The 24558-nt window shown below is 34.9% G+C and overlaps 2 protein-coding genes across 3 annotated transcripts; both read right to left on the bottom strand.

The window, feature by feature from the left end:
- Positions 1-1869: 1869 nt before the first annotated feature.
- On the bottom strand, positions 1870-6142 carry LOC128556167 (uncharacterized). The gene is made up of 3 exons (XM_053540257.1): positions 5983-6142; positions 4399-4502; positions 1870-3923 (listed from the first exon to the last, which is right to left on the bottom strand). The coding sequence occupies exons 1-3, from the start codon at positions 6027-6029 to the stop codon at positions 3142-3144; spliced, it is 933 nt and encodes a 310-aa protein (XP_053396232.1). The 5' UTR covers positions 6030-6142; the 3' UTR covers positions 1870-3141.
- A 233-nt stretch (positions 6143-6375) lies between these two features.
- On the bottom strand, positions 6376-11389 carry LOC123550887 (uncharacterized). 2 transcript variants are annotated; one of them, XM_053540248.1, is made up of 5 exons: positions 10459-11382; positions 9785-9898; positions 7681-7833; positions 7077-7298; positions 6376-6490 (listed from the first exon to the last, which is right to left on the bottom strand). In XM_053540248.1, the coding sequence occupies exons 1-5, from the start codon at positions 11249-11251 to the stop codon at positions 6429-6431; spliced, it is 1344 nt and encodes a 447-aa protein (XP_053396223.1). In that variant the 5' UTR covers positions 11252-11382; the 3' UTR covers positions 6376-6428. The 2 variants fall into 2 exon arrangements, with proteins under 2 accessions (XP_053396223.1, XP_053396224.1); XM_053540249.1 differs by lacking the exon at positions 6376-6490 and having other exon boundaries at positions 7157-7318; positions 10459-11389.
- Between the last annotated feature and the right edge of the window lie 13169 nt (positions 11390-24558).

Raw genomic sequence — 24558 nt, 5'->3', positions numbered from 1 at the left:
TCCCTGTCATTCATTAACACATCCTGTTCATGCCACAGGCACATGCTTCTTTCGGGGGGAGGTTTCCTTCATTTCACGTCTAGAAGCCTCCCCAAAAAGTTAATGAGCTTTGAATAGCGACATAACATACACTGCTATCACTTAGGCTGAACCGTTGCATTGATTTCCTTCCTCCAAGCCCGAAGCTTGTTTTGAATCCCTCTTTAAGTTTAACATTTCGGCGATGTTATCATCACGTGCACTTATACTAGGATGAGTCTCATCTTAAAACTACAGAATTATTATTTCAACTTGAATTTGAAATTGAATCTGCATCGACATGCCGAAAGGCTCTAGAACAGCAACAAATTTCGCTACCATTGCAACCATAAACGTGATATAAAGAGGATATTACATGGGTATGTTTCCAAATTGAATTTATAAAACGAGTTGAATAAAACGAATAAATGCGAGGCTCTGCTGAGAATTTTACCAATTTGATTCAACGAGTTTAATAAGTTAAATCCGGAAAGACATATATGTAATATTCTTTTTATCACATTTAAGCTTTTCCTGCTGAAGAATCAGATTTTTTCTTTCTTTACTTATTATAGACCAAGACAAAGCGACCAACGTCTCTTATACTTAAAACGTGGTCTACGTTAAAGCTGTATAACGCTGGTGTAATACCAAATTTATGTAATGACTTTATTTCAGTCCCACGAAGTCAAACATGTTGTTACGTTCGCTAACGCATAGTTTGTACGTTTAAAACCAATCTCTGACATCTGCGTCATGGAGTCGACTCTGTGGCTCAGTGGTTAGAGCATTGGCCTTCCACCCGTGCGACCCGGGTTCTAATCCCGCATTAGGCACTTGTGATTTTCGTCATAAAATTCTACCCTTTTCAATTTCTGTTACGCTTTGTTGTAAGAATGTGGTAATACGATCTCTACATTTTGTTCCGTTACAAAGAAACAGATACAACAGTTTTAAATAGTTGCCTGACTGAATATATATAAAATGATTACAAGTCACTGACAATAAATGTTAAGATACTGTTAACTCAAATGCAATATCCAAAAAGACAATAATGTAAGTTCGTTCTTGATTAATACATTAACCCTTACCCTGCTAAATTTCTTAAATGGATTGGTTCAATTTGGGCAGTACCACTTATTATTTGGAGGGGTGTTCACCAAAAATTTACGGACTGCAGACCATGATCAGACTGCACTTATGAGCAGGCTGATCTTGGTCTGCACTGGTCGCAAAGGCAGAATCACTTGCCACCAGCAGGCTAAAGGTTAATGAATATTCAGTCAAATAAAAACAGCTGATAAATAAATTTATACATGTATTATATTTTACACTATTATTGGTGTTTATGTTTGTTTAAAATAATATCATGGACTAGCTCTTGAACATTCAACATTAGCATTTATGAACTGCCATTTATCTCCATGTAAAGTGCTTTTACACTATCATTTCTCAATTCTAGTGTTCAATATATGTTTTCTCTATGTATTACATGTTCAGATAATTTCTTTATTATGATGTGAATTGTATGCTTCTCATCTTCTGGTGGAATAAAAGATATATCTATCTACCTATTCTCTGTTATATGTTTTACTCTAATTTTGAAACGCATTACACAACACAAATATTATTCAGTATTCAAGCTTGAAATATTCGTTTTGTTTTGGAAGTTGACCTTAAATAGCGTTTTTGGCAGCATAATTTCAATATAGTTTGACCAAAATAGCCCATTTATATCATATTCCGAAAAACTTCCGTTCTCTCTTAGGTATATACATATATACACTAATAAACTGGCCTTCTTTATTGTATTCAAGGGCTACAATTCACAATGGGATCACTTTTGTTAACCATTCGGTAGACTATTTACTTTCTGACATTGCTTACATAATACTTGTTTTCCAAAATTCTAGTAATACAATATGCTATTTAAACCATTTGCATGACACTTATATTGTTTTAACACATTGCTTTTAATTACAATCTGTGTTAAAGTAAAATTATGTGCATTTTTCAAGTTAAAATCCAGCTGAAATAGATGTGTGTGTAAAAAGGGTGAAGGAAATTATAGCTTTTAACCCAATATACCAAACTATTCCTGTTACCAGTATGAAATAATAAGTTTCCAAATATGACTTTTCTTATTTTGACTGGGGCAGTCTTTTTAAGAAAAGTCAAACTGCATGCAGGAGTTGCTTCCCTTTAACTTCAGAAATCTCTACCTATATGTAAGGGAGATGACTGTGTAGAAGATTGAAGAAAAGAACTATTATTTTCGTAGTCCAGTTTCTTTATTTCTAAAGCATCAACTTCAAATACATAAGCGGCATTATCGATAATTTAACACATTTAAACGCACAGCATTGCTTTTATAAAACATTCACCAAAAACACACTATGTGCAGTAAGATGCACATAATGTCACTTTAAATGTGTACATTAAAGACAGAATTTACAAATGCATGAACAGCAGAAAATAAACAATCCCTTTAATTCCAGGTAAACATGTTTCCTCGCAGAGTTTTCATTTTTAATGATTTTATTCTCTGCAAACAAGTTTTTATCAATATTTGAAAACATTAAACGAAGCATGCATGATCATCGGATAGGAAATGACCTAGCTAAGAATGAGTGCTCAAAGTTATATGTTTCGTTCAGAAATAAGAAATTATCGACGTATGTCGAGTTATAAATCTTCTATCGAAATAAGTTTGATTTTACATAACTGTCAACTACACTGTTGACAGAAGCTTTCATACTTGCTAAACATGTATACAGCATTCAGACATTCTTCATACCTTCTATCGTCTTAACTTTGTACATAAATATCTACTGCTTTGTTTACAAAAGCTTTCACTCTGGCTAAACATGTCTACAGTGTTCAAACAGTCTTCATGACATATTTTCCAGTAACATACAACATTTATTCTATTTGATTTTTTATCCGTAGAATCGCAGTTATGATATAATATATGAATATGTGAAAAAGTATTAAACTCAAATAATACGATCATAGATTTTCTCAAAAATCTTGAAAGTCGAAAAATAAAGAGAAATGACGCTTAATGGAAACGATCAGACACAGACCCTTCACACCCTTAATAAATACGTATTTCAGTCTTCCCTACATATTTCTGAGTTTATCTTCTAATTGTCGTAATTTCTGTCTAACTACGTTTAAGTCTCTGTCATTTTGTTGGGAAAGAAACACACGCTCCAAACGAAGTAGTTCTGACTGCAATTCCTTAAGAGTTTCTATGTGTTGCTGCGTATCACCCTTTGTAACGTAGATATCTGCGATACACTGCAGAGTGTCTACAATAACCAATGTTTGTGGCATAGTAACGATTGCATTTTCTTTTAATTCTAAAATCTTTTCAACAAGTTTTATACTAGATGTAAATTTTCCTTGAATCTTATTTATTTCTGCTAAGTGAGCTAAACTTTCAAGATAAGGTATATTGTTTGGGGCGATCTCATTCCTTAGATCGGCCGCTTTTCGAAACATTTTCTCCGCGTCATGAAAAAGTCCCTCTTGCTTTAGTACCATACCTTTCAAGTCGCAGGCACATGCTATCGCTTCTCTCGGCGGCAAGTTTTCTTCGTCTAATTTTTTAAACCCTTGATCTAGCAGTAAACGAGCCTCTTTGAAATGTCGCATGGAGAGACGCATTTTAGCCATACTACATAGAGAAATAACAGTCGATAAAACAGGAGCGTTCGACTTCATTTTAATTTCCAGTCCCTTTCTGTAGTATTCTAGAGCTTCTTTCGAATCACCTTTCAAATCATACATTTCACCAATATTATTATAGCAAGCACCTACACCAGGATGGTTTTCACCTTGAAACTTACGGCGCCATTTTAGGGATTGAAAATGGTACTTTCCAGCTTTTTCGAATTCACCTACAGAAATATTTGATATGAAATTAAAATACAGATCTAAATACAGGTTTGAATATTGTAATTTTAAAATTTCCGGCGGTAAAACGGATTGACAATGTTAACATTTAAATGAATTAACATCATAGAAACTTCATATACTGTCGAATATCTTAAAACTTACAATATGCTTAACACTATTCCAAAGCTTTCAATTTCTGTAAAGCATTTCTTTTACAAACTGAACTGAAAATCCTAATAAAATGGGGTATCATCATTGAAATCAAGTGCGTTAGAATATGTTTCTATAATAATTGTAGCTTAATCAAAGATAAATTTGTCAGCAAAGTTGTGTGGAAAAAGAGAGTAGACAAATAGTATACACAAACGTTTTTCTTAAGATTTAATCAATTCGTTGATTAAGAAATAGGTATAAGGATTCAACATATGATACGAAATTGAAGACAAACCTATAATTAATGAAAAATTGATAACAAACCTAAAAATGTTAAGGATGCACCCATACTGCTTAATGATTGGACGGCAACATGTTGAAACTTTTCACCCGATATTAAAGATATAGCCAAAGACTTCTCGAAATATCTGAAATTATAATACATGTACATATATTTTATAAAAATAAATATGGATTTGTATTGTATAAAGTATGGAAGTTTGGAAGATGTTTTAGTGATGGCTGGTTTTGTTGATTTAGCTCAAGATCATATGCAGAAGAGTAAATCTTTTATTAACTTTCAGCTTGTCTGATTATTTAAAAAAACAAAAAAAAACTACACATTATTGTCGTCACTTAATCGTCGATGTCGTGAGCTTCTGCTTTGGCTGTAGTAAATTGTTTTTTTCCGTCAATTTCTTTTCTTAAAAACTTCAAAAGATATAACTTTGAAACTATGTACATTTGCCTATCATCTTTGGGCGAGTAGTGTGGGTGAAAACAAACATATCTCTCTAGAAATTGTATACATGTATTTTGTTTGGGATTAATTTTCCGAGTATTACAAGAGATACAACCTTACAACAGTGTACATGGGTATATAAATAGACAAAGGACAACAATATCAAAATAAAGATCCAATAAGGAGTAGTAATTAAAAAAAAAAACAACACCACATTCTCCCACCACCCCGAAAAAAATAAATAATTCTACAGCAGCGTATGTACGGTTGCTGAAGTGACCTAGTTATTGATCCCAGATGACCAATTTTCGAACTTGGCCTACATTTCATCAAGGTAATCATTCTGACCAAAATGCATGAAGATCAATTGAAAAATACAGCCTCTATCGCATTACACAAGGTTTTTCTTTGATTTGACCTAGTGACCTAGTTTTTGATCCCAGATAACCCATTTTCAAACTTGGCCTAGATTTCATCAAGGTTATCATTCTGACCAAATTCATGAAAATCAATTGAAAAATACAGACTATATCGCATACACAAGATTTCTTTTTTATTTAAACCAGTGACCTAGTTTTTAACTCCAGATAACCCATTTTTAAAGTTTTCCTAGATTTTATCAAGATAATTATTCTGACAAAAATTCATGAAGATCAATTGAAAAATACATCCTCTATCGCGTACACAAGGTTTTTCTTTGATTTAACCTAGTGACCTTGTTTTTGATCCCAGATAACCCATTTTCAAACTTGGCCTAGATTTCATCAAGGTCATCATTCTGACAAAATTTCATGAAGATCAGTTGAAAAATACAGCCTCTATCGCATACACAAGCTAAATGTTGACAGACAACAGACAGACGCCGGACATCGAGCGATCACAAAAACTCACCTGAGCATTGCTTAGGTGAGCTAAAAATGCAACCAAGCAAAGGAATGGCAGACTTGCTTGGGAGGAGTCTGTTCATGATGTGTAATGGAATATGGAATCTACAACTTTCCTAACGCTTCTAGTTCCTGCTTATAATTAATCGTATTTCTATTTTATCAAAGTGTTCCGCTATAATGATAGCTTGTCATGGAAGTCTCTATAAATACGAGTATCAGTCACATTTTTTTAAAACATCGCATATTACAGAAAAACAAAGACTACTGCACTCTCCCTACCGTATAGCTTCACTGTTCTTTCCTTGTAGAAGTATGTTCCATCCCATTCTTTGATATGCTGTTGCCAAGAGAAGGGACTTTTCTTGATTTTCTAGGATCCTTAAGGCTGAGTCGTAATGTCTCTGACCTTCCTGCAAATTGCCCTAAAATTACATCCAATAGTGAAATGTATACTCAAAATAGAAAAGAAGCAAGACATATCTTATATATTCTATAAATGCCAACAAAACATTATCTCAATTTTTACACTGTTCTGGGCTACTTCCAAAGTATGTTTAGGTCCTAAATCTTAAAAATAATATATATGCAATACGTACGTATAATTCATTTGTTCTTATTGTCTGCGCTAAATGTTTGTAATTTTCTATATGTTATATCCTCCTTTTTAACTTACAGTTGTATTTGTGTATAAACTACCAACAGCAATGTGTACAGAAGCTCTATCTTCATCCTGGCCATACATGTCTGCAGCCTTTAGACACTGTTTGTAAAAATATTTCTCCGTTACCTGAAGCGAGAAGTTCACCGTCATTTTTATGACAATAAATCCTGCAAAATCGCATAGTTATAAATAAAGCAATACGTATGAGCAAGGCAAAGACTTTTGAAATAAGTGCATATGTTCAAAATTGTTGAAAAAAGAGCATTTTACAGTTGTAAAAAAGTCTTTTCAGAAGTTTAATTATTGTTTTATTAAGTGTACACTATTTTAACACAGTGCACAGTACTGTGTAAGCACACAGCTATGCTATTTTGTATTTATACACAGTAGCTATTGTATTCTTCAAATAAGAAATTTGTTCATACTTTATCTTTAGACTTTAAACTTTAAATGTTTCCATACTGTTCTTTAAGGAATTTCTACGATGATCTGAAACATCGGAAAGTAGAAGTAATTTGTGGCAAAATGGCGTTCGAGAAGTTGAACGAGACAATTTTGAAAAGTACTTGAAATTCTCGTGTGTCACATGTTTGTTAGTAATGTTAGTAACAATATACATGAAGGTATTTATTAGTCTTGTTTTAACGTAAAGTTCTACGTTTGGAGTCCACAGAGAAAGCAGACAGATCTTTGGTGTTTATTTTTTGTTTACCTGACATAAAGTGTTCTATCATGCCTGTACACGTGGTAGCCATCTCAATGAAGAAATGATAGTTATCTTGTGTCGTGTACTGTACTTCTATTAACAGTTTCCGTAAGTTTGGTTGTTCGACCGTAAATTCAGCCGACGCACTTGCATATTCTGATGTGTTCATTCGCTTTGAAATGTTGGTCATCACAGTCGAAAACGTTTTAATGTATTTTTCTCTTATTTCTTTAATGTTAGTAATACAGCTGTTTTAATATTAAAACGGAATAGAAATAGATGAAACTGTAATACTTTCCTGTCATCGAACTCGGATTTTAATTTCTGAACATTTAGTTATTAGAAATCAGTAACAGCTTTTATATGCTGGTTATCCCCTGAGCCAACCCCTACGGTATGGTTCGGAAGAAAAGCAAAGACAGTTTGAGCTAATTATCAAAATAAACCAGTTCTATATACCATTATAATCTTTAATGCTCTACAATACTATCGACAGACTCAGTAATACATAACATGCAGTAAATTGAAAACATTACTTAACCCATTACTTACTTCTATTTTTTAAGTTGCTAACAAAAATCAGTCTAGATTTCAAATCGCCAATTCTTACCCGGAATATTCTCAATAATATAGAAAGTTGATAAACACTCTCGCAGTATTCCTTGAATACTGAATCTGCCTGTGGTGTGGTCATAGTTCAATACATGTCGTCTGCGTATTGGCACCAAAGTCTGCTCTTTGACACTCTCATCTGTATTAAAATCTGTTATAGAAATATAGTAATCTACTTAATGTAAATGCATCGAGTGATGATAGTTATTGGTGGCATTCTATTAATTTTTTTCTTAGTCTTAGAACATACCTTTTCTAACGATAATCAATGAAAAAAGTTCGCGAACGTACATTCACACGCGCACGTGCACGTGCACACATGCGTTCCTTTTCTAACAATAACCATCTTACAAACTATGTATAAATATTTTGAAACTCTACACAGGAATACACCTTTCCGCTCAATTATCAGTTAAGTAGGTCTAACTTACTAAATATTTGTACGCACATTTTCCGACAATAATCAATGCACATGCCTTTTGCAACAATGAAACAAATCAACTAAAGTACGCACACACCTCCATATGTAAGGCAACGCATCCATTCAACTTTTCGAATGATATAATTATATTATACTTTTGGGACGAATAAATTTTCTTTGAACGCATTATAATGATACAAAGCTGTATAAGGTATCTTTAAATCTTTCATATCATGTTACATTACGAGCATATAATACCAAACAAATTTGACTGGTTTCCCCGAGAAATTAAACACTTTGGGAAACCGCCTTTTTTGTCGTTTGTGGATATAAAATTCAAGCATTCATTTTCTCAGTTAGATCATTTTCTATCCACCACTGATCAAGGATTTGATTCAAACAGTTTTTAAAATTTTGGGTGCGGCAGCAGAATCATTAAAAAAGAAAACTAGATGTGGAAACCTTGAATTATAAGGTTTGAATTATTAACGTTTTTTTTAGTCTATTCATGTTAGTGTATTAACCCTGCTGAATAACATACACATTCAATAATGCCCTGAAGGGCTTTACGTGAAATATATGCGTTAAAAGGCAGGGTTTACACATGGACACCTGTAAAATATAATACCATCTACTTACCCCAAGTCCGCAGTTTTGCCGCTGTTACCATAATAGTACTGAGTGACTTCTACAGTCAACAGGTACTTCAGAAACAGTTAACTAATTTACACCATGTGTTCAGACAGCTTTCATTCTTGCATAAAAACTACTTATTTCACTGGATCCGGGAGAAAAAAATCGTGTATTAACATGGCAATTCACGCCCTGTTAATACCTGACTTTTATGCTTGAAATGCTGCATCAGGGCCGAATATATATTCTTGCGCCGCACACGCACATGGGCGGCTCGCATACTCCCATTAGTTATTCTCTTTTCAAATTGTGCGTTAGGAAAAAATTGTCGATAACCGTGAATGTATATTGAATCGCATGTAACTTGTGAATTTGTTCATTTCTAGTATTCATATCAGTTCACCTGGTATATCTCACTGATCTGATACAACAGAATTCATTTCTATCTTGGAAGCAGGTCAGCACGATCGTACTCAAAATAACTTGCATGTAAAACTTTTATTCTTGACATTGTGTTTACCAAATTTTTAAGCTATATGCCAAAAATACGGTTAATGTCATGTTTGAAATAACGAGATATAAAAATAATCGTTTAAAAACCGTGAATACAAGATTTGGATAGTATAGCTGACTTGTGGCAGTTATAGATATTTAAACATTTTGACCGTTTCCAAGAATAACAGAGTGCTTATTAAAAATGATACCAGAAACATAAAGTAATCACCTATGACAACAATACTTTTAGTGTTCGTGTCATGTTTTATGCAAGAATGGCGACAATACACGTTTGTTTTGTGTATTAACGTCTATGGAAGCCCTTGGGATATGTTAGGACCAAGGTCTCGGTCACCAACAATACCGTCGGTTTCTGCAGACCTTTATACACAAAAATACGGTCACAACTGAAATACTGTTGAAAAACGGCTTTAAACCCAGAAACAAACAAAAAAAGTGTAATCGTGTATTATCCCTTTATTGTTGAATAAGTTTGTATAAGTATCTGTTTTGTTTTAAAACAGTCATCAAACTCTTTCGTAATTTACCATACCCAACATTTGTTTAGCTTGGTCAGCATTAAATGTTCCTGGAATATATTCTAGAATGATAAGGCTCTTCTTGTACACATCATCTAGCCGATCAAGAAACTTTTGGTAGACATCAGCTGCAAGAAATTAATATTTTAATTAGTTTTAATACACCGACAATGACGCCGCCGACGAAAGGGGACAGTGAAGATCTCATCTTTGAAGGAAATCAAAACGCCGTGCTTAAAATTGGGGCGGGATGGGGCGGGAAGCGGATAAGGGTTTAACGAGTGTGGAGGGTGTTAGACAAAGGGGTATATCGGTACTGAGAAACAGTTTAAAAAGATACTTGAAATCGAGATGTGTGACACCACCGCAATTCTAGGTCATATAACGACTGATAGCGAAAGACCTCAGATGCTCTTAGGGATATCATTTCATTATAGGATAGGTTTTGCATCTGGGTAGAGCTATCCACATCTGTAAGCCAACTTGACAGCGTCCTCAAATGAAAGTATTCTACACTCCAAGCGCGGTTTCGAGTTCATAGCGGTGATAAATGATTTGAACCCAGCGGCATTAACCACTCGGCCACGAAATCCCCGATATCTATATAGCCATGCAAACCAAATTTGGTAGAGGTATGATAATATCTTTAGCTGTTTAACAATACATTGTTAATGAAAAAAGTCTTTACCAACTCTATCTTCCTCGGGATAAAAGTCTCTACTTAGCGCCCTAAGTCTACATGTAAGCAAAAACTCAACCATATCCTTTGGAGTAATCAATCCCCCATCTTCGGTAAGTTCGGACCCTATCATTAGAATCAGGAGAGGCAGGCCTTCACTCAGATTTGCTAAAGTGTCCACATATTCCCCGAGTTCGATTCCCGCAGTCACATTTTTCAGTAGCTGACGTGTTTCTGTTTGTTTCAAAGGTAACACTTCATAACTATAGTAAACTTCCCCTAAGTGAGTCAACGGCAATCGAGAAGTTGAAGAGATAAAAACTGTTACATGTTTGCATTGCCTTATAAGACTGCTGCAAAATGTTGAAAATGAATCACGGACACTTTCACCCTTAATATCCTGGAAATCTTCAGTGTTGTCAAAAAAGAAAATGAAATGCCTTTCAGTTGTAGTGCATATAAATCTAACAATCTGATGAATCAATATTGCAGTCTCTTCCGACTGCTGATTAATTTGTAACCCCAAAGATGCGCAGATGATCGCATACAAAGACACTACATCTGGAAGCATTTTCATGTCTATCTGTATAACTACAGCATCTTCCGGTTTGTATCTTTTAAAGAATTCTTTTACAAGTCTCGATTTGCCGACGGATCTAAGTCCAAAAATTCCAAATATCCTATGACGTTCCCAAGCTTTGTGTAACTCATTTAGTTCATTTTCTCTTCCCACAAATCCTTTTTCAAAATCAATTTTGACGTCAAAGTCATCTTCATCTATTGATTTTTGTACGCCGTCCATTTCATTTATTTACTGTCATTCTTATATTACGTTTAAGGGTCTAATAGTGACTGTTAACGATCCTCGCGAACGAGAAGAAGAAGTGGCAACGATCCAAATGAGATTTAAATGTGTTTATGACTTCATATTTTCTATTTTTGAAACGATAATAACATTATATTATTGATACAGGTCTATGCACAAGAATACGTTTCTAAAAATGACCATTATTGATGGAAGGGGATATCCACACTACATGCACGATTATATCACGTTTAATTATATTAGTTTTGTAATGCATATTGTGAAGTTTTGTGTGTCTCTGGTATCATGTTTCATGCTGAATGACAACTGCAGTTTTACTACTTATTGATCTATGTGTAATACCAAAATATAAATTTATTGTCCTGTTCGTGCTGACAGATTTTTATCTTTAAGGTAACCTAACAAGTATTTAAATGTCTTGTATTTAAATTTTTTTCAAACTCTTAAAGCGACCCACCATGGTGTCAGATTTTAAAAAATCAAACTTTTGCTTTATTCACCTATATGCTGCATAATCGATGTTCTTACAATGTTTTTCGTCAAATTCTGTTGAAAATCGTTGTTTTCCTTACACATTTAAAATTAAAGCATCCGTCTACAATTTCTGATAAGGGTTTCCCGGTTTATAAAAAAAACGGAATTCCCGTCAGCAAACATCACGTGATTTTCAAAAGAGCGCACACGTATAGGTATCGCACACTTTTGTGACGTTTTGAAATAAAAAACAACATAAAATGAAGTCAGTACACTTAGTACGTTAACAATTTAGTCAGTGATTTCTCGTTGGCCTAGTGCGGTTACGGCATTCGTATTAAACTTGTTCGTCGTGAGTTCGATTCCTAGACCTGTTAAATTTTGTCTTTAATTTTTTCTTCACTACAATTCAATGAAGACAAAACGAGTTAGTAAATCTAGTTCTAACATGTTCACTAAATATATATGTCACAACTGAAACGTAATTATGTCTAAATACACTCCACCTTTAATATGATCTAATGTTTTTAATCTTTCCTGTGATATTTTTTAACCTGTACGGGTTAGTTTTATAACAATCTTATACTTCACATTAATACAAGCATTGCCTGGCCATAATTTTAGGATTGATTGATTTATAGATGCTTCCAATTTTATACGAAAATAAGAAACAAAATAAATTAGAAACCAGAGAAAAACAAGCTTACACAAAGTATGTGACGCAAACTGAAAAAAAATGAGGATAAAACTCCCGACATAAAGGTGTAATAGAAGTACCGTAACCGCTCGGCCAACGAGGAATCACTGACTAAATCGTAAACTTGGTGTTTTGACTTAATTTTATGTTATTGTTTGTTTTCACTTCTAAACACCATAATAATGTACGCTACCTATAGTTCGGTTTTGTTGCGAACGATGTTTTTACATGTACTTTTAATAATGGAACGGTCCGTTATTTAGGTAGTTGTTTTTTTTTTCGGTAAGATTCAGTGGTTCTTTCTTAAATAAGGCAAAGTCAATCAAGCTGACTTCCCTAATCGGTAGACGAGTATATAAATTGACCCATCAAACTACATGCGCACTGTTAACCCTTTGCATGCTGGCGGCAATAATTCTGCCTTTGCGACCAGTGCAGACCAAGATCAGCCTGCACATCCGTGCAGTCTGATCATGGTCTGCACTGTTCGCTATTCAGTCAGTAAATTTTCAGTAAACACCCCTTCGAATAATAAATGATATTGCCCAAATTGAATGATGGACCAGTCCATTATAGAAATTTAGCAGGCTAAGGGTTAAAGTCGTCGTAAACGTTAAATTTGATTAAAATACAATTTAAAAGAAATATGACAGACGTGTAGTCACGTTGAAGATTTCATTGAACATAATCAATATATTACCAATAAAATCTTTCAGAAAGGCTAGTGTTACCATGAAAAAGTCACAATTTTGTTAAAATTTATTAAGTAAGATTTTGTTTTTAAATTTAAATGTAATTTAAAAACACGTTTGCAACAATGTATATCTTAACCTGACTTTAATGGACCGAGGTGTTATTTATAAACTTCATAGAATTCTGTATCATGGCAATTTTCCATTCGCATTTGGTAAAATTATAAAATTATAAAACGCATTATAAAAGACGTTATGAAACACACTGCCTGTTTGATTTTCAGTCCTATTACAACTGGACGCAACGACTTCCTCCTTGGTTGTGTCTGACCAAATGGTAGGAAGGTTTGATGCGCGCCATCAATTAGTTTAAACTCCCAAACTGACCATTCTTGGGCGTGCCCCACTGTGTTCCTTATTTGTTTCTTTTTGTCACTGTTTTCATATTGTTTTACTGACTTTGTTATGTGTAAATGTCAGTCATTGATATATCCATGCATAAACTGCTTTACGGATTCGGGGAGGAACGGGGCGTTCTTTTGGATATGGCTATCCATAGTGAATCTGACACCTTGTTTTTTTCCGTTTCGTCATTACACATTTAATTAGTCGACATGCAGTTGTCGTTAAACATTTATACACATATTCTAACCTAACTTTTACATACATTGAATGCAACATATAGGCACATAAATGTTTACAGTTTTGTATTACAAAAGTTAAAAGGTCATGATACATGCGTACACTGGTGGATATTCCCTTCTATAATTGTGAAGCTGAAGCTGTTTCTGCCCATTCATTAAAATGTGGAGTCTTTAAAAATGTACAGCAATCGGATGATAATTGGCAGACATTTTGTAGGTTAGACCAGACGAAAGCGAAAACTAGGAACGGTAACTGTCAAGTACGGAAAGAGTTGTTTCTGCCTTCTGACTGATATTTGCAAGACGGAGACTAAATCAAAGATCTCCGTTATTCCTGCCTCAAGCTTGTCAATAACAGCAAAAGAAAACACCTTTTAAATGTTACTTTTCAATTCCTAGGTAACATACATTCACATAAAATAAAAAAGTGGAAAACCACAGGTCGCCCAACACGACATAAAAGAAAATGTTGCAGGCTCGGCTTGATTGAGCCTGTTCGTGGACGGTAGTGGAAGTGCAAGCTCTAGCCCCAGGTTGAACAAAACTCAACATTTACTCATGATACAGGTCCCAGAATGTAATTTAGAGACATCAGCAGATGTATTCATACCGCGGTTTAATTATGGCCAGATAAGTAGCTTAAAACTGGTAGTAGGTGGTCTATGAATGTGCACATCAACTTCTTCATACCAAAATGTTCATCAGAATATGTAGCTTTCAGAACTGCCTGATGCCATTTTGAGTTTCTAGTCACTGGGCAAAGTCTTAAAATTCAAGATGACCGCCAAGATGGCCACTGATACATGAAAATGACATCCAATATATAAAATTGCAAAATAAAAGTATTTAACGGTTATAAATTCATTAAGAATTATTATAACATTTAAAGCTATAGAACTTTCAATGATGCGCAAAGTGCAATTCCCTGAAAAGCGGCGTATGGTCCCCAGACAAAATAATGGCTGTGCCCTAAAGGAGAAAACAATGGGCAGTTCTAAACAAACTGGAACACCTATCATAGGACAGAGCACCTCTTGTATTGATAAGACTCTATTAAATATAGCTAAAAGTATTGTATTTGGTTATATTACCAGATTGCAAGAAACAATAATTACAAACTATTCAGTTTTCTTTATCCTTTAAAACCTGGTCCTGAAAAACTCCTGGCGAACATGGGGTCAAAAACTAGGTCACCCGATCAAATCAAAGGAAATGCTTGTTAACACCGTAGATGCCACATTTATTACCCTATCTTCATGAAACATGGTCCGAAAGTTTATCTTGGTGATTCCAAGGCCACGGTTAACAGGTGAGAGATATAGGATCATGATGACCTTCTTGTTTAAAAGCGTAACCATGACTTGACCTAAGAAATGCACGATTATTAAGAAACTGTTTCTGTGGATTAACGTAATAACCACCTGACCGAAAAACAAACTTCAAACTTAACGGCACTAACTGATACTGGGGTCAATAGGTCAAAGTAACAGGTACTTGAGCTTTGAAAACGGTTTTCAGTCAATACTTTGGAAACCACTTGACCCAGAACCTTCAGACTTGATATCTTGATTAGGTTTTTATGAAGTAAATGACTCCTTTTATTTTTGGGGTAAGCAAGTCGAAGGTCAAGGTCATGGGCCTTAACCTTTCCACTCAATGACGTGAGAACCACTTGACCTTGAAATTTAAGACGTAATAGTATGATGGGCTTATGAAGTAGATGACCCCAATTGTTTTTGAAGTCAGTAGATCAAAGGTCACAAGGACTTAAACATTGTAAAATATTTCTTCATGGTAACCTGACCCAGAACCATCAAACTTGATGGCTTGATTGGACTTATGAAAAAGATTACCCCTAATGTTTTGGCGTCAGTAAGTCAATGGTCAAGTTCATAAGGGCCTGAATCTTGAAAAACATTTCAGAACATCTTCACCCGGTATCTTCAAACGATAGCATTATTAGGCTTATGAAGTAGATGACTCCTAATGTTTTGATACAATTCTGCATTAATCATTAACAATCCCCATGTTGTTATTAAATCCGGTTCCAGTCCATTTGACTATTTACAACAGATCTACTCGTACAACGTTGATTTGGACCGTGTGTGGGTGTTGCACACTGAGGTTACCGTGATAGAGTGCGTAACCTCAGTCGACCCAGCAGTAAAAGGACACCAGCAAATTTTCAGATTACTCGGGTAATGTATAATTGGTTGATCAGCTCTTACAATATTTTCGCTCAAAAGGTCTACAGAGCTTATGTTCATTGTTTCGCAAACAGACAGTATATGAAATTTAAATTTACCTTTACCCTAGGACGCACTGCAATGGGAGTAGCCAGGAATCGAACTTTAGGGTCTTCACCTCGAAGTGGGGAAAGCGTCTTAGAGCTCAAGACCAGTGAGTCCACTAACATGGCAAAGAATTCCAGATACGAGTGAAAAAGGGCGTGTAGAATTCTTGCCCATGTGGTGTTTTTGTTAACTTTGTTAAAATGGTTAATTACCATATTCTAGTATAATTCGTACAGTCAGAGTCGTATCATTCTTTGTATTTGTACGCTTAGTATGTAACCTTCAGAAAATGCAGCTATCTTATCCATATCTATCTATCTATCTTTGGTCTGTATGTTATGTTTGTTTGATTCTCGTTTGACCTAGTTTGTATTGTAATACCATGTGTAGGGTTATACTAACTAACCAACGAACCAAACAAAATGCTCTGGATTGAAACCAACTTAAAACAATTCAGACGCGATTCAAACTAGCCTGTTCGTGATATTGAATGAAGTGTGCAACACCCCCTCAGTTCCCAAGCAACGTTGTACGGATAGGTCTGTTGGAAAAGAGCATTGTTACAACCACATTTGTAATAAAAACCAGATTTGTAATAATTATAACATTTCTCGTTTTTATTACAAAAGTGGTTGCAAAGGTTCAACCACATTTGTAATAACCAGATTTGTAATAAAAATCGCAAACTTTTTTTTTCGAGGGATGTGTTTTTCCACGTGATATTCAAGCTAATGCATGTGTATTTAAGCACGTGCAGGTCGAATTGAACTGTCCTGGGTCATTTAAGACTCCAAATGTTTTACCCGAATTCCTTGTTCATGGACATATTTTACTTTAGAAAATTATTACATTTCTCGTTTTTATTACAAAAGTGGTTGCAAAGGTTCAACCACAGTTGTAATAACCAGATTTGTAATAAAAATCGCAAACACTTTTTTCGGGAGATGTGTTTTCCCACGTGATATTCAAGCTTATGCATGCGTTATTAAGCACGTGCAGGTCGAATTAAACTGTCATGGGTCATTTAAGACTCCAAATGTTTTACCTGAAATCCTTGTTCATGGACATATTTTAGTTTAGAAAATTATTACATTTCTCGTTTTTATTACAAAAGTGGTTGCAAAGGTTCAACCACATTTGTAATAACCAGATATGCAATAAAAATCGCAAACACTTTTATCGAGAGATGTGTTTTCCCACGTGATATTCAAGCTTATGCATGCGTTATTAAGCACGTGCAGGTCGAATTAAACTGTCCTGGGTCATTTAAGACTCCAAATGTTTTACCTGAAATCCTTGTTCATGGACATATTTTACTTTAAAAAATTATTACATTTCTCGTTGTTATTACAAAAGTGGTTGCAAAGGTTCAACCACATTTGTAATAACCAGATTTGTAATAAAAATCGCAAACACTTTTTTTCGAGAGATATGTATTCCCACGTGATATTCAAGCTTATACATGCGTTATTAAGCACGTGCAGGTCGAATTAAACTGTCCTGGGTCATTTTAGAACTCCAAATGTTTTACCTGAAATCCTTGTTCATGGACATAATTATGTTACTTTAAAAAATTATTACATTTCTCGTTTTTATTACAAAAGTGGTTGCAAAGGTTCAACCACTTTTGTAATAACCAGATTTGTAATAAAAACGTAAACTTTTCTTTTCCGGAGATGTGTTTTCCCACGTGATATTCAAGCTTATGCATACGTTATTAAGCACGTGCAGGTCGAATTGAACTGTCATGGGTCATTTAAGACTTCAAATGTTTTACCTGAAATCCCTGTTCATGGACATATTTTACTTTAAAAAATTATTACATTTCTCGTTTTTATTACAAAAGTGGTTGCAAAGGTTTCAACCACATTTGTAATACCAGATTTGTAATAAAAATCGCAAACACTTCTTTTTCGAGAGATGTGTTTTTCCCACGTGATATTCAAGCTTATGCATACGTTATTAAGCACGTGCAGGTCGAATTAAACTGTCCTGAGTCATTAAGACTCCAAATGTTTTACCTGAAATCCTTGTTCATGGACATATTTTACTTTAAAAAATTATTACATTTCTCGTTTTTATTACAAAAGTGGTTGCAAAGGTTCAACCACATTTGTAATAACCAGATTTGTAATAAAAATCGCAAACACTTTTTTTCGAGAGATGTGTTTTCCCACGTGATAGTCAAGCTTATGCATACGTTATTAAGCACCTGCAGGTCGAATTAAACTGTCCTGGGTCATTTAAGACTCCAAATGTTTTACCCGAAATCCTTGTTCATGGACATATTTTATTTCAGAAAATTATTACATTTCTCGTTTCTATTACAAAAGTGGTTGCCAAGGTTCAACCACATTTGTAATAACCAGATTTGTAATAAAAATCGCAAACACTTTTTTTCGAGAGATGTGTTTTCCCACGTGATATTCAAGCTTATACGTGCGTTATTAAGCACGTGCAGGTCGAATTAAACTGTCATGGGTCATTTTAGAACTCCAATTGTTTTACCTGAAATCCTTGTTCATGGACATAATTATGTTACTTTAAAAAATTATTACATTTCTCGTTTTTATTACAAAAATGGTTGCAAAGGTTCAACCACATTTGTAATAACCAGATTTGTAATAAAAACATAAACTTTTCTTTTCCAGAGATGTGTTTTCCCACGTGATATTCAAGCTTATGCATGCGTTATTAAGCACGTGCAGGTTGAATTGAACTCTCTTGGGTCATTTAAGAAACTTGAAATGTATTACTTGAAATCTCTGTATAAATATTTGTCCGAAGACACTGAACTGGCATTTTTAAAGGTTCTAGCTTGATGGAAGATGTCGGAAAATAGTTATGAATCTAATCCAGAAATTCTTACGTATATTATCTTTGCAAAAAAATTTTACTTGCCAAAAGGCCTGTAAACAAAAGCCATTTCATCTAAGCAGGTTTTAGTGGATTCTTTATGTAAGCTAATTCGTAGCTATACGAGGGGCATTTCAAAAGTAATGCAACTGATTATCGTGCGGCCTCGCCTTGCACGGGATTTTCTTGAAAATTGTACCGATATAGCGAGACATCCATTTTCTACACAGATAAACTACATTTACAGGTGTACACGCTGTATTATCGCTAATACAGTGATAAACGCAACATATACTCATTGACACTATAGTAAAATGGTTGGTAAGAGAAGTGTAAAGGCAGCTGAAATTCGAGGTTATATAAAGACTCGGTGCCAGCTTAGCGTATCAGCGAAGGAGATTTTTGAGGAATTGTGTGTTGTTCATGGACAGAATGAAGTGTCGTATGCCACCGTCACGAGGTGGATTAAGAAGTTTAAAAGCGGTTGTGACTCCATTAATGATGCACCGAATTCGGGACGTCCTTGTAGTGCTACTTCTAACACTATGGTTAACAAAGTATGTGATGTGGTTAAGTCTGACGCCAGACTAACTGTTCATCAGATAGCTAGTAGAGTTGGTATTTCAGCCGCAAGCGTATTCCGCATTCTAAAACGTAATTTAAAAATGACACGTATTACAGCTAGATGGATCCCTCATTTGTTGTCAGACAAGCAAAAGCATGTCCGACTTGAAACCGCAAGAAAACTGCTTAAAATGTTTCCAAAATATCAAACAAAGCAGTTTTCTGACATTATTACTGGAGATGAGACATGGGTTCACTTTTTCGAGCCTACCAGAAAAATAAACAACAAAATATGGGCTACCAAAAACTGTCGCCGCCCCTCAATTGCCAAAAGATTGATTAGTGCTAAGAAAGCAATGTTTGTTATTTTCTTTGATATACGTGGCCCTATTATGCAACTGGTTGTACCAAATAGAAAATCTGTGACTGGTATACTTTATTATAAAGAAAAAGTGTTGAAGAAACTTAAAAAGCAATGTTTCAAACGTCGTCCACACACTGGCTTTAAGCACCTATCCTTGTTGTATGACAACGCCCCTGCGTATGAGTCTGCTATTGTGACCTCGTTTTTGAACAAGGAAAGGGTTCGAGTTCTTCCACATGCACCATATTCCCCAGACCTAGCCCCGTGTGACTATTTCTTGTTCCCTAAATTGAAAAACAAAACATTTAGCTGGTAGACGGTATAGGTCCTGACAGGCCTTGGGGTTCGCTGTTTATCTGTGCATGTTGGGTATACCTAAAAATGAGTATGAAGATGCCTTTAAGAACTGGATTAAACGTTTGAAACTTTGTGTACGTAACAAGGAGGATTACTTTGACGGTATGACGCGTACATAATTTAAAATTTATCAAACGTGCGCTTTATATCACCCCAGTTGCATTACTTTTGAAACGCCCCTCGTATATCACACATGCGCAAATAATTTCTGTAGGGATTAATTCCTCAAAATTTCATAAATACCATCTACTTTTAATTCTAAATGACCATAATCCCGTTGTAAACAGTTGTCATCTTGGGGTATTCAAGATCATCTTTAGAGAAATGTCGTTTTTGCATTAAGCCTATACTCTTACAGCTTACCTGACACATGGACATAGACACGAACACCAATGGCAAATGTTGGACTTCAGCAGAATCATTTGATATAGGAAATAATCAAATAACAAACTTATTAAGATTTAGCTAAATTTATTAGGTCTATATCCTTCAGACCTTTTAAAGACACATGCTCACAAATAACGCAAAATTACACAAGTATCGTAGTATCGTAAGCAGGCATGAAATAAGGGACAATGCTACAAAATCAGGGTTCCAACATAGCCTTTAGTATCAGTCAAGTCAGTGTCTTTGACTTTAATGACCCCAACACCTAACGTCTTCCACGATTCACGTGCTGAGTCAAAGCAGGCGACAGATGCAAATAGTTACAGACACACATACACACGAACATTTACACACACGCACACGAACGCGCACACGAACGCGCACACGCACACGCACAACCTGGCTGGTAGAAATATACATGAGAGTTTAACAATACTTTAATATGTAACAAAATCTAACTTAAAATGTGGCATAGATATGTAAAAAGAAAAAAAAACTCATAACAGAGTTGTGGGGGAAATCATTACTAGTGTAAAGTGGCTGTGACTAAATACAGAGTTGGTGCACCTGTGATATATTACAGACTCCGGTATATACCGGATTAACTAAATTTGAAAGAAAATATCTTAAATGTATATATTTTGTAACCATGGTGATACTAACCCTAACCTCTAGTCAGTATATTATGCATTTGATACACTAAATGCGTGCGGACATGCAAAAAAATGAGTAATTTTGCCGTGCGCTCCAATGGATAATAATTCCGCGCCTGCGCAGAACGGCTGCACCAGCTCTGCAATGAGAAACATTCGTGTAAAGTGTTATAGTAGAGATCCAATTTCAGTTTCCAGTCAATACCTTTGAAAGTTACTGATAAATTGAACTTTATATAAACCTGTACCATAAAGGTTGTCGGTGCAAACGAAGCATAACTCTCTCTTCTATTAGGGGTTATGGAGATTGTTTCTACTAGTGTAATCTTTGATATTAAAGAAATATTTTAAGTTTCAAATCAATAGCTTTCAAAGTAACAGAGATGGCATAAACAATAACTTTAATCTAAAAATTCTAAGTATAACACTTTACACTAGTAATGATTTCCCCAACAACTCTGTTATGAATTTTTTTTCTTTTTATATATTTATTTCTGCCAGGTTGTGCGTGTGCGTGTGCGCGTTCGTGTGCGTGTGTGTAAATGTTCGTGTGTATGTGTGTCTGTAACTATTTGCATCTGTCGCCTGCTTTGACTCAGCACGTGAATCGTGGAAGACGTTAGGTGTTGGGGTCATTAAAGTCAAAGACACTGACTTGACTGATACTAAAGGCTATGTTGTAACCCCGATTTTGTAGCATTGTCCCTTACTTCATGCCTGCTTACGATACTACGATACTTGTTGTGTAATTTTGCGTTATTTGTGAGCATGTGTCTTTAAAAGGTCTAAAGGATATAGACCTAATAAATTTAGCTAAATCTTAATAAGCTTGTTATTTGATTATTTCTTATATCAAATGATTCTGCTGAAGTCCAATATTTGCCATTGGTGTTCGTGTCTATGTCCATGTGTCAGGTAAGCTGTAAGAGTATAGGCTTAATGCAAAAACGACCTTTCACTAAAGATGATCTTGAATACCCCAAGACGACAACTGTTTACAACGGGATTAGGGTCATTAAGAATTAAAAGTAGATGGTATTTATGAAATTTTGAGGAATTAGTACCTACAGAAATTATTTTGCGCATGTGTGATATATAGGTACGAATTAGCTTACATAAAGAATCCCCTAAAACCTGCTGATATGAAATGGCTTTTGTTTACAGGCCTTTTGGCATGTAAAATTTGTTTGAAAAGATAAATATACATCAGATTTTCTGGACCAGATTCATAACTATTTTCCGACATCTTCTATCAAGCTAGAACCTTTAAAAATGCCAGTTCAGTGTCTTAGGACAAATATTTATACAGAGATTTCAGGTAATACATTTGGAGTACTTAAATGACCCAAGAGAGTTCAATTCAACCTGCACGTGCTTAATAACGCATGCATAAGCTTGAATATCACGTGGGAAAACACATCTCCCGAAAAGAAAAGTTTGCGATTTTTATTACAAATCTGGTTATTACAAATGTGGTTGAACCTTTGCAACCACTTTTGTAATAAAAACGAGAAATGTAATAATTTTCTGAAATAAAATATGTCCATGAACAAGGATTTCGGGTAAAACATTTGGAGTCTTAAATTACCCATGACAGTTTAGTTCGACCTGCACGTGCTTAATAACGTATGCATAAGCTTGAATATCACGTGGGAAAACACATCTCCCGGAAAAAAAGAGTTTGCGATTTTTATTACAAATCTGGTTATTACAAATGTGGTTGAACCTTTGCAACCACTTTTGTAATAAAAACGAGAAATGTAATAATTTTTTAAAGTAAAATATGTCCATGAACAAGGATTTCGGGTAAAACATTTGAAGTCTTAAATGACCCAGGACAGTTCAATTCGACCTGCACGTGCTTAATAACGCATGCATAAGCTTGAATGTCACGTGGGAAAACATATCTCCCGAAAAAAAAAGTTTGCGATTTTTATTACAAATCTGGTTATTACAAATGTGGTTGAACCTTTGCAACTGCTTTTGTAATAAAAACGAGAAATGTAATAATTTTCTGAAATAAAATATGTCCATGAACAAGGATTTCGGGTAAAACATTTGGAGTCTTAAATGACCCATGACAGTTTAGTTCGACCTGCACGTGCTTAATAACGTATGCATAAGCTTGAATATCACGTGGGAAAACACATCTCTCGAAAAAAGTGTTTGCGATTTTTATTACAAATCTGGTTATTATAAATGTGGTTGAACCTTTGCAACCACTTTTGTAATAAAAACGAGAAATGTAATAATTTTTTAAAGTAAAATATGTCCATGAGTAAGGATTTCAGGTAAAACGTTTGGAGTCTTAAATGACCCAGGACAGTTTAATTCGACCTGCACGTGCTTAATAACGCATGCATAGGCTTGAATATCACGTGGGAAAACACATCTCTCGAATAAAAGTGTTTGCGATTTTTATTACAAATCTGGTTATTACAAATGTGGTTGAACCTTTGCAACCACTTTTGTAGTAAAAACGAGAAATGTAATAATTTTTTAAAGTAAAATATGTCCATGAACAAGGATTTCAGGTAATACATTTGGAGTCTTAAATGACTCAGGACAGTTTTATTCGACCTGCACGTGCTTAATAACGCATGCATAAGCTTGAATATCACGTGGGAAAACACATCTCCGGAAAAGAAAAGTTTGCGACTTTTATTACAAACCTGGTTATTACAAATGTGGTTGAACCTTTGCAACCACTTTTGTAATAAAAACGAGAAATGTAATAATTTTCTAAACTAAAATATGTCCATGAACAAGGAATTCAGGTAAAACATTTGGAGTCTTAAATGACCCAGGACAGTTCAATTCGACCTGCACGTGCTTAAATACACATGCATTAGCTTGAATATCACGTGGAAAAACACATCCCTCGAAAAAAAAAGTTTGCGATTTTTATTACAAATCTGGTTATTACAAATGTGGTTGAACCTTTGCAACCACTTTTGTAATAAAAACGAGAAATGTTATAATTATTACAAATCTGGTTTTTATTACAAATGTGGTTGTAACAGAGCATCATATTTACTTGAACCGGATTTAACAACACGGGACCTGTGAATGATAAATGCAAGTATATCTTGTCCCATCATGTCCCTTGCAACTGCGCTCCCTTGTTTTGATATCTCCTCCCCCCTTAATTATGAGTTAGGTTTCTCTCCCCCCCCCCCCCCCCCCCACGCCCCCCCCCCCCCCCCACGATTTGTTCCCGCTTGTGTGTCTAAAGCGGTGCCCTACAGCGTTGTTATATCTTACTTGTCTGTTTATTTATGTTAGTTAGTTGGGTGTGGTT

This window comes from Mercenaria mercenaria, chromosome 4 (assembly GCF_021730395.1).
Source record: "Mercenaria mercenaria strain notata chromosome 4, MADL_Memer_1, whole genome shotgun sequence".
NCBI classification, from domain to species: domain Eukaryota; kingdom Metazoa; phylum Mollusca; class Bivalvia; order Venerida; family Veneridae; genus Mercenaria; species Mercenaria mercenaria.
This window is presented reverse-complemented; position numbering and strand designations above follow the sequence as displayed.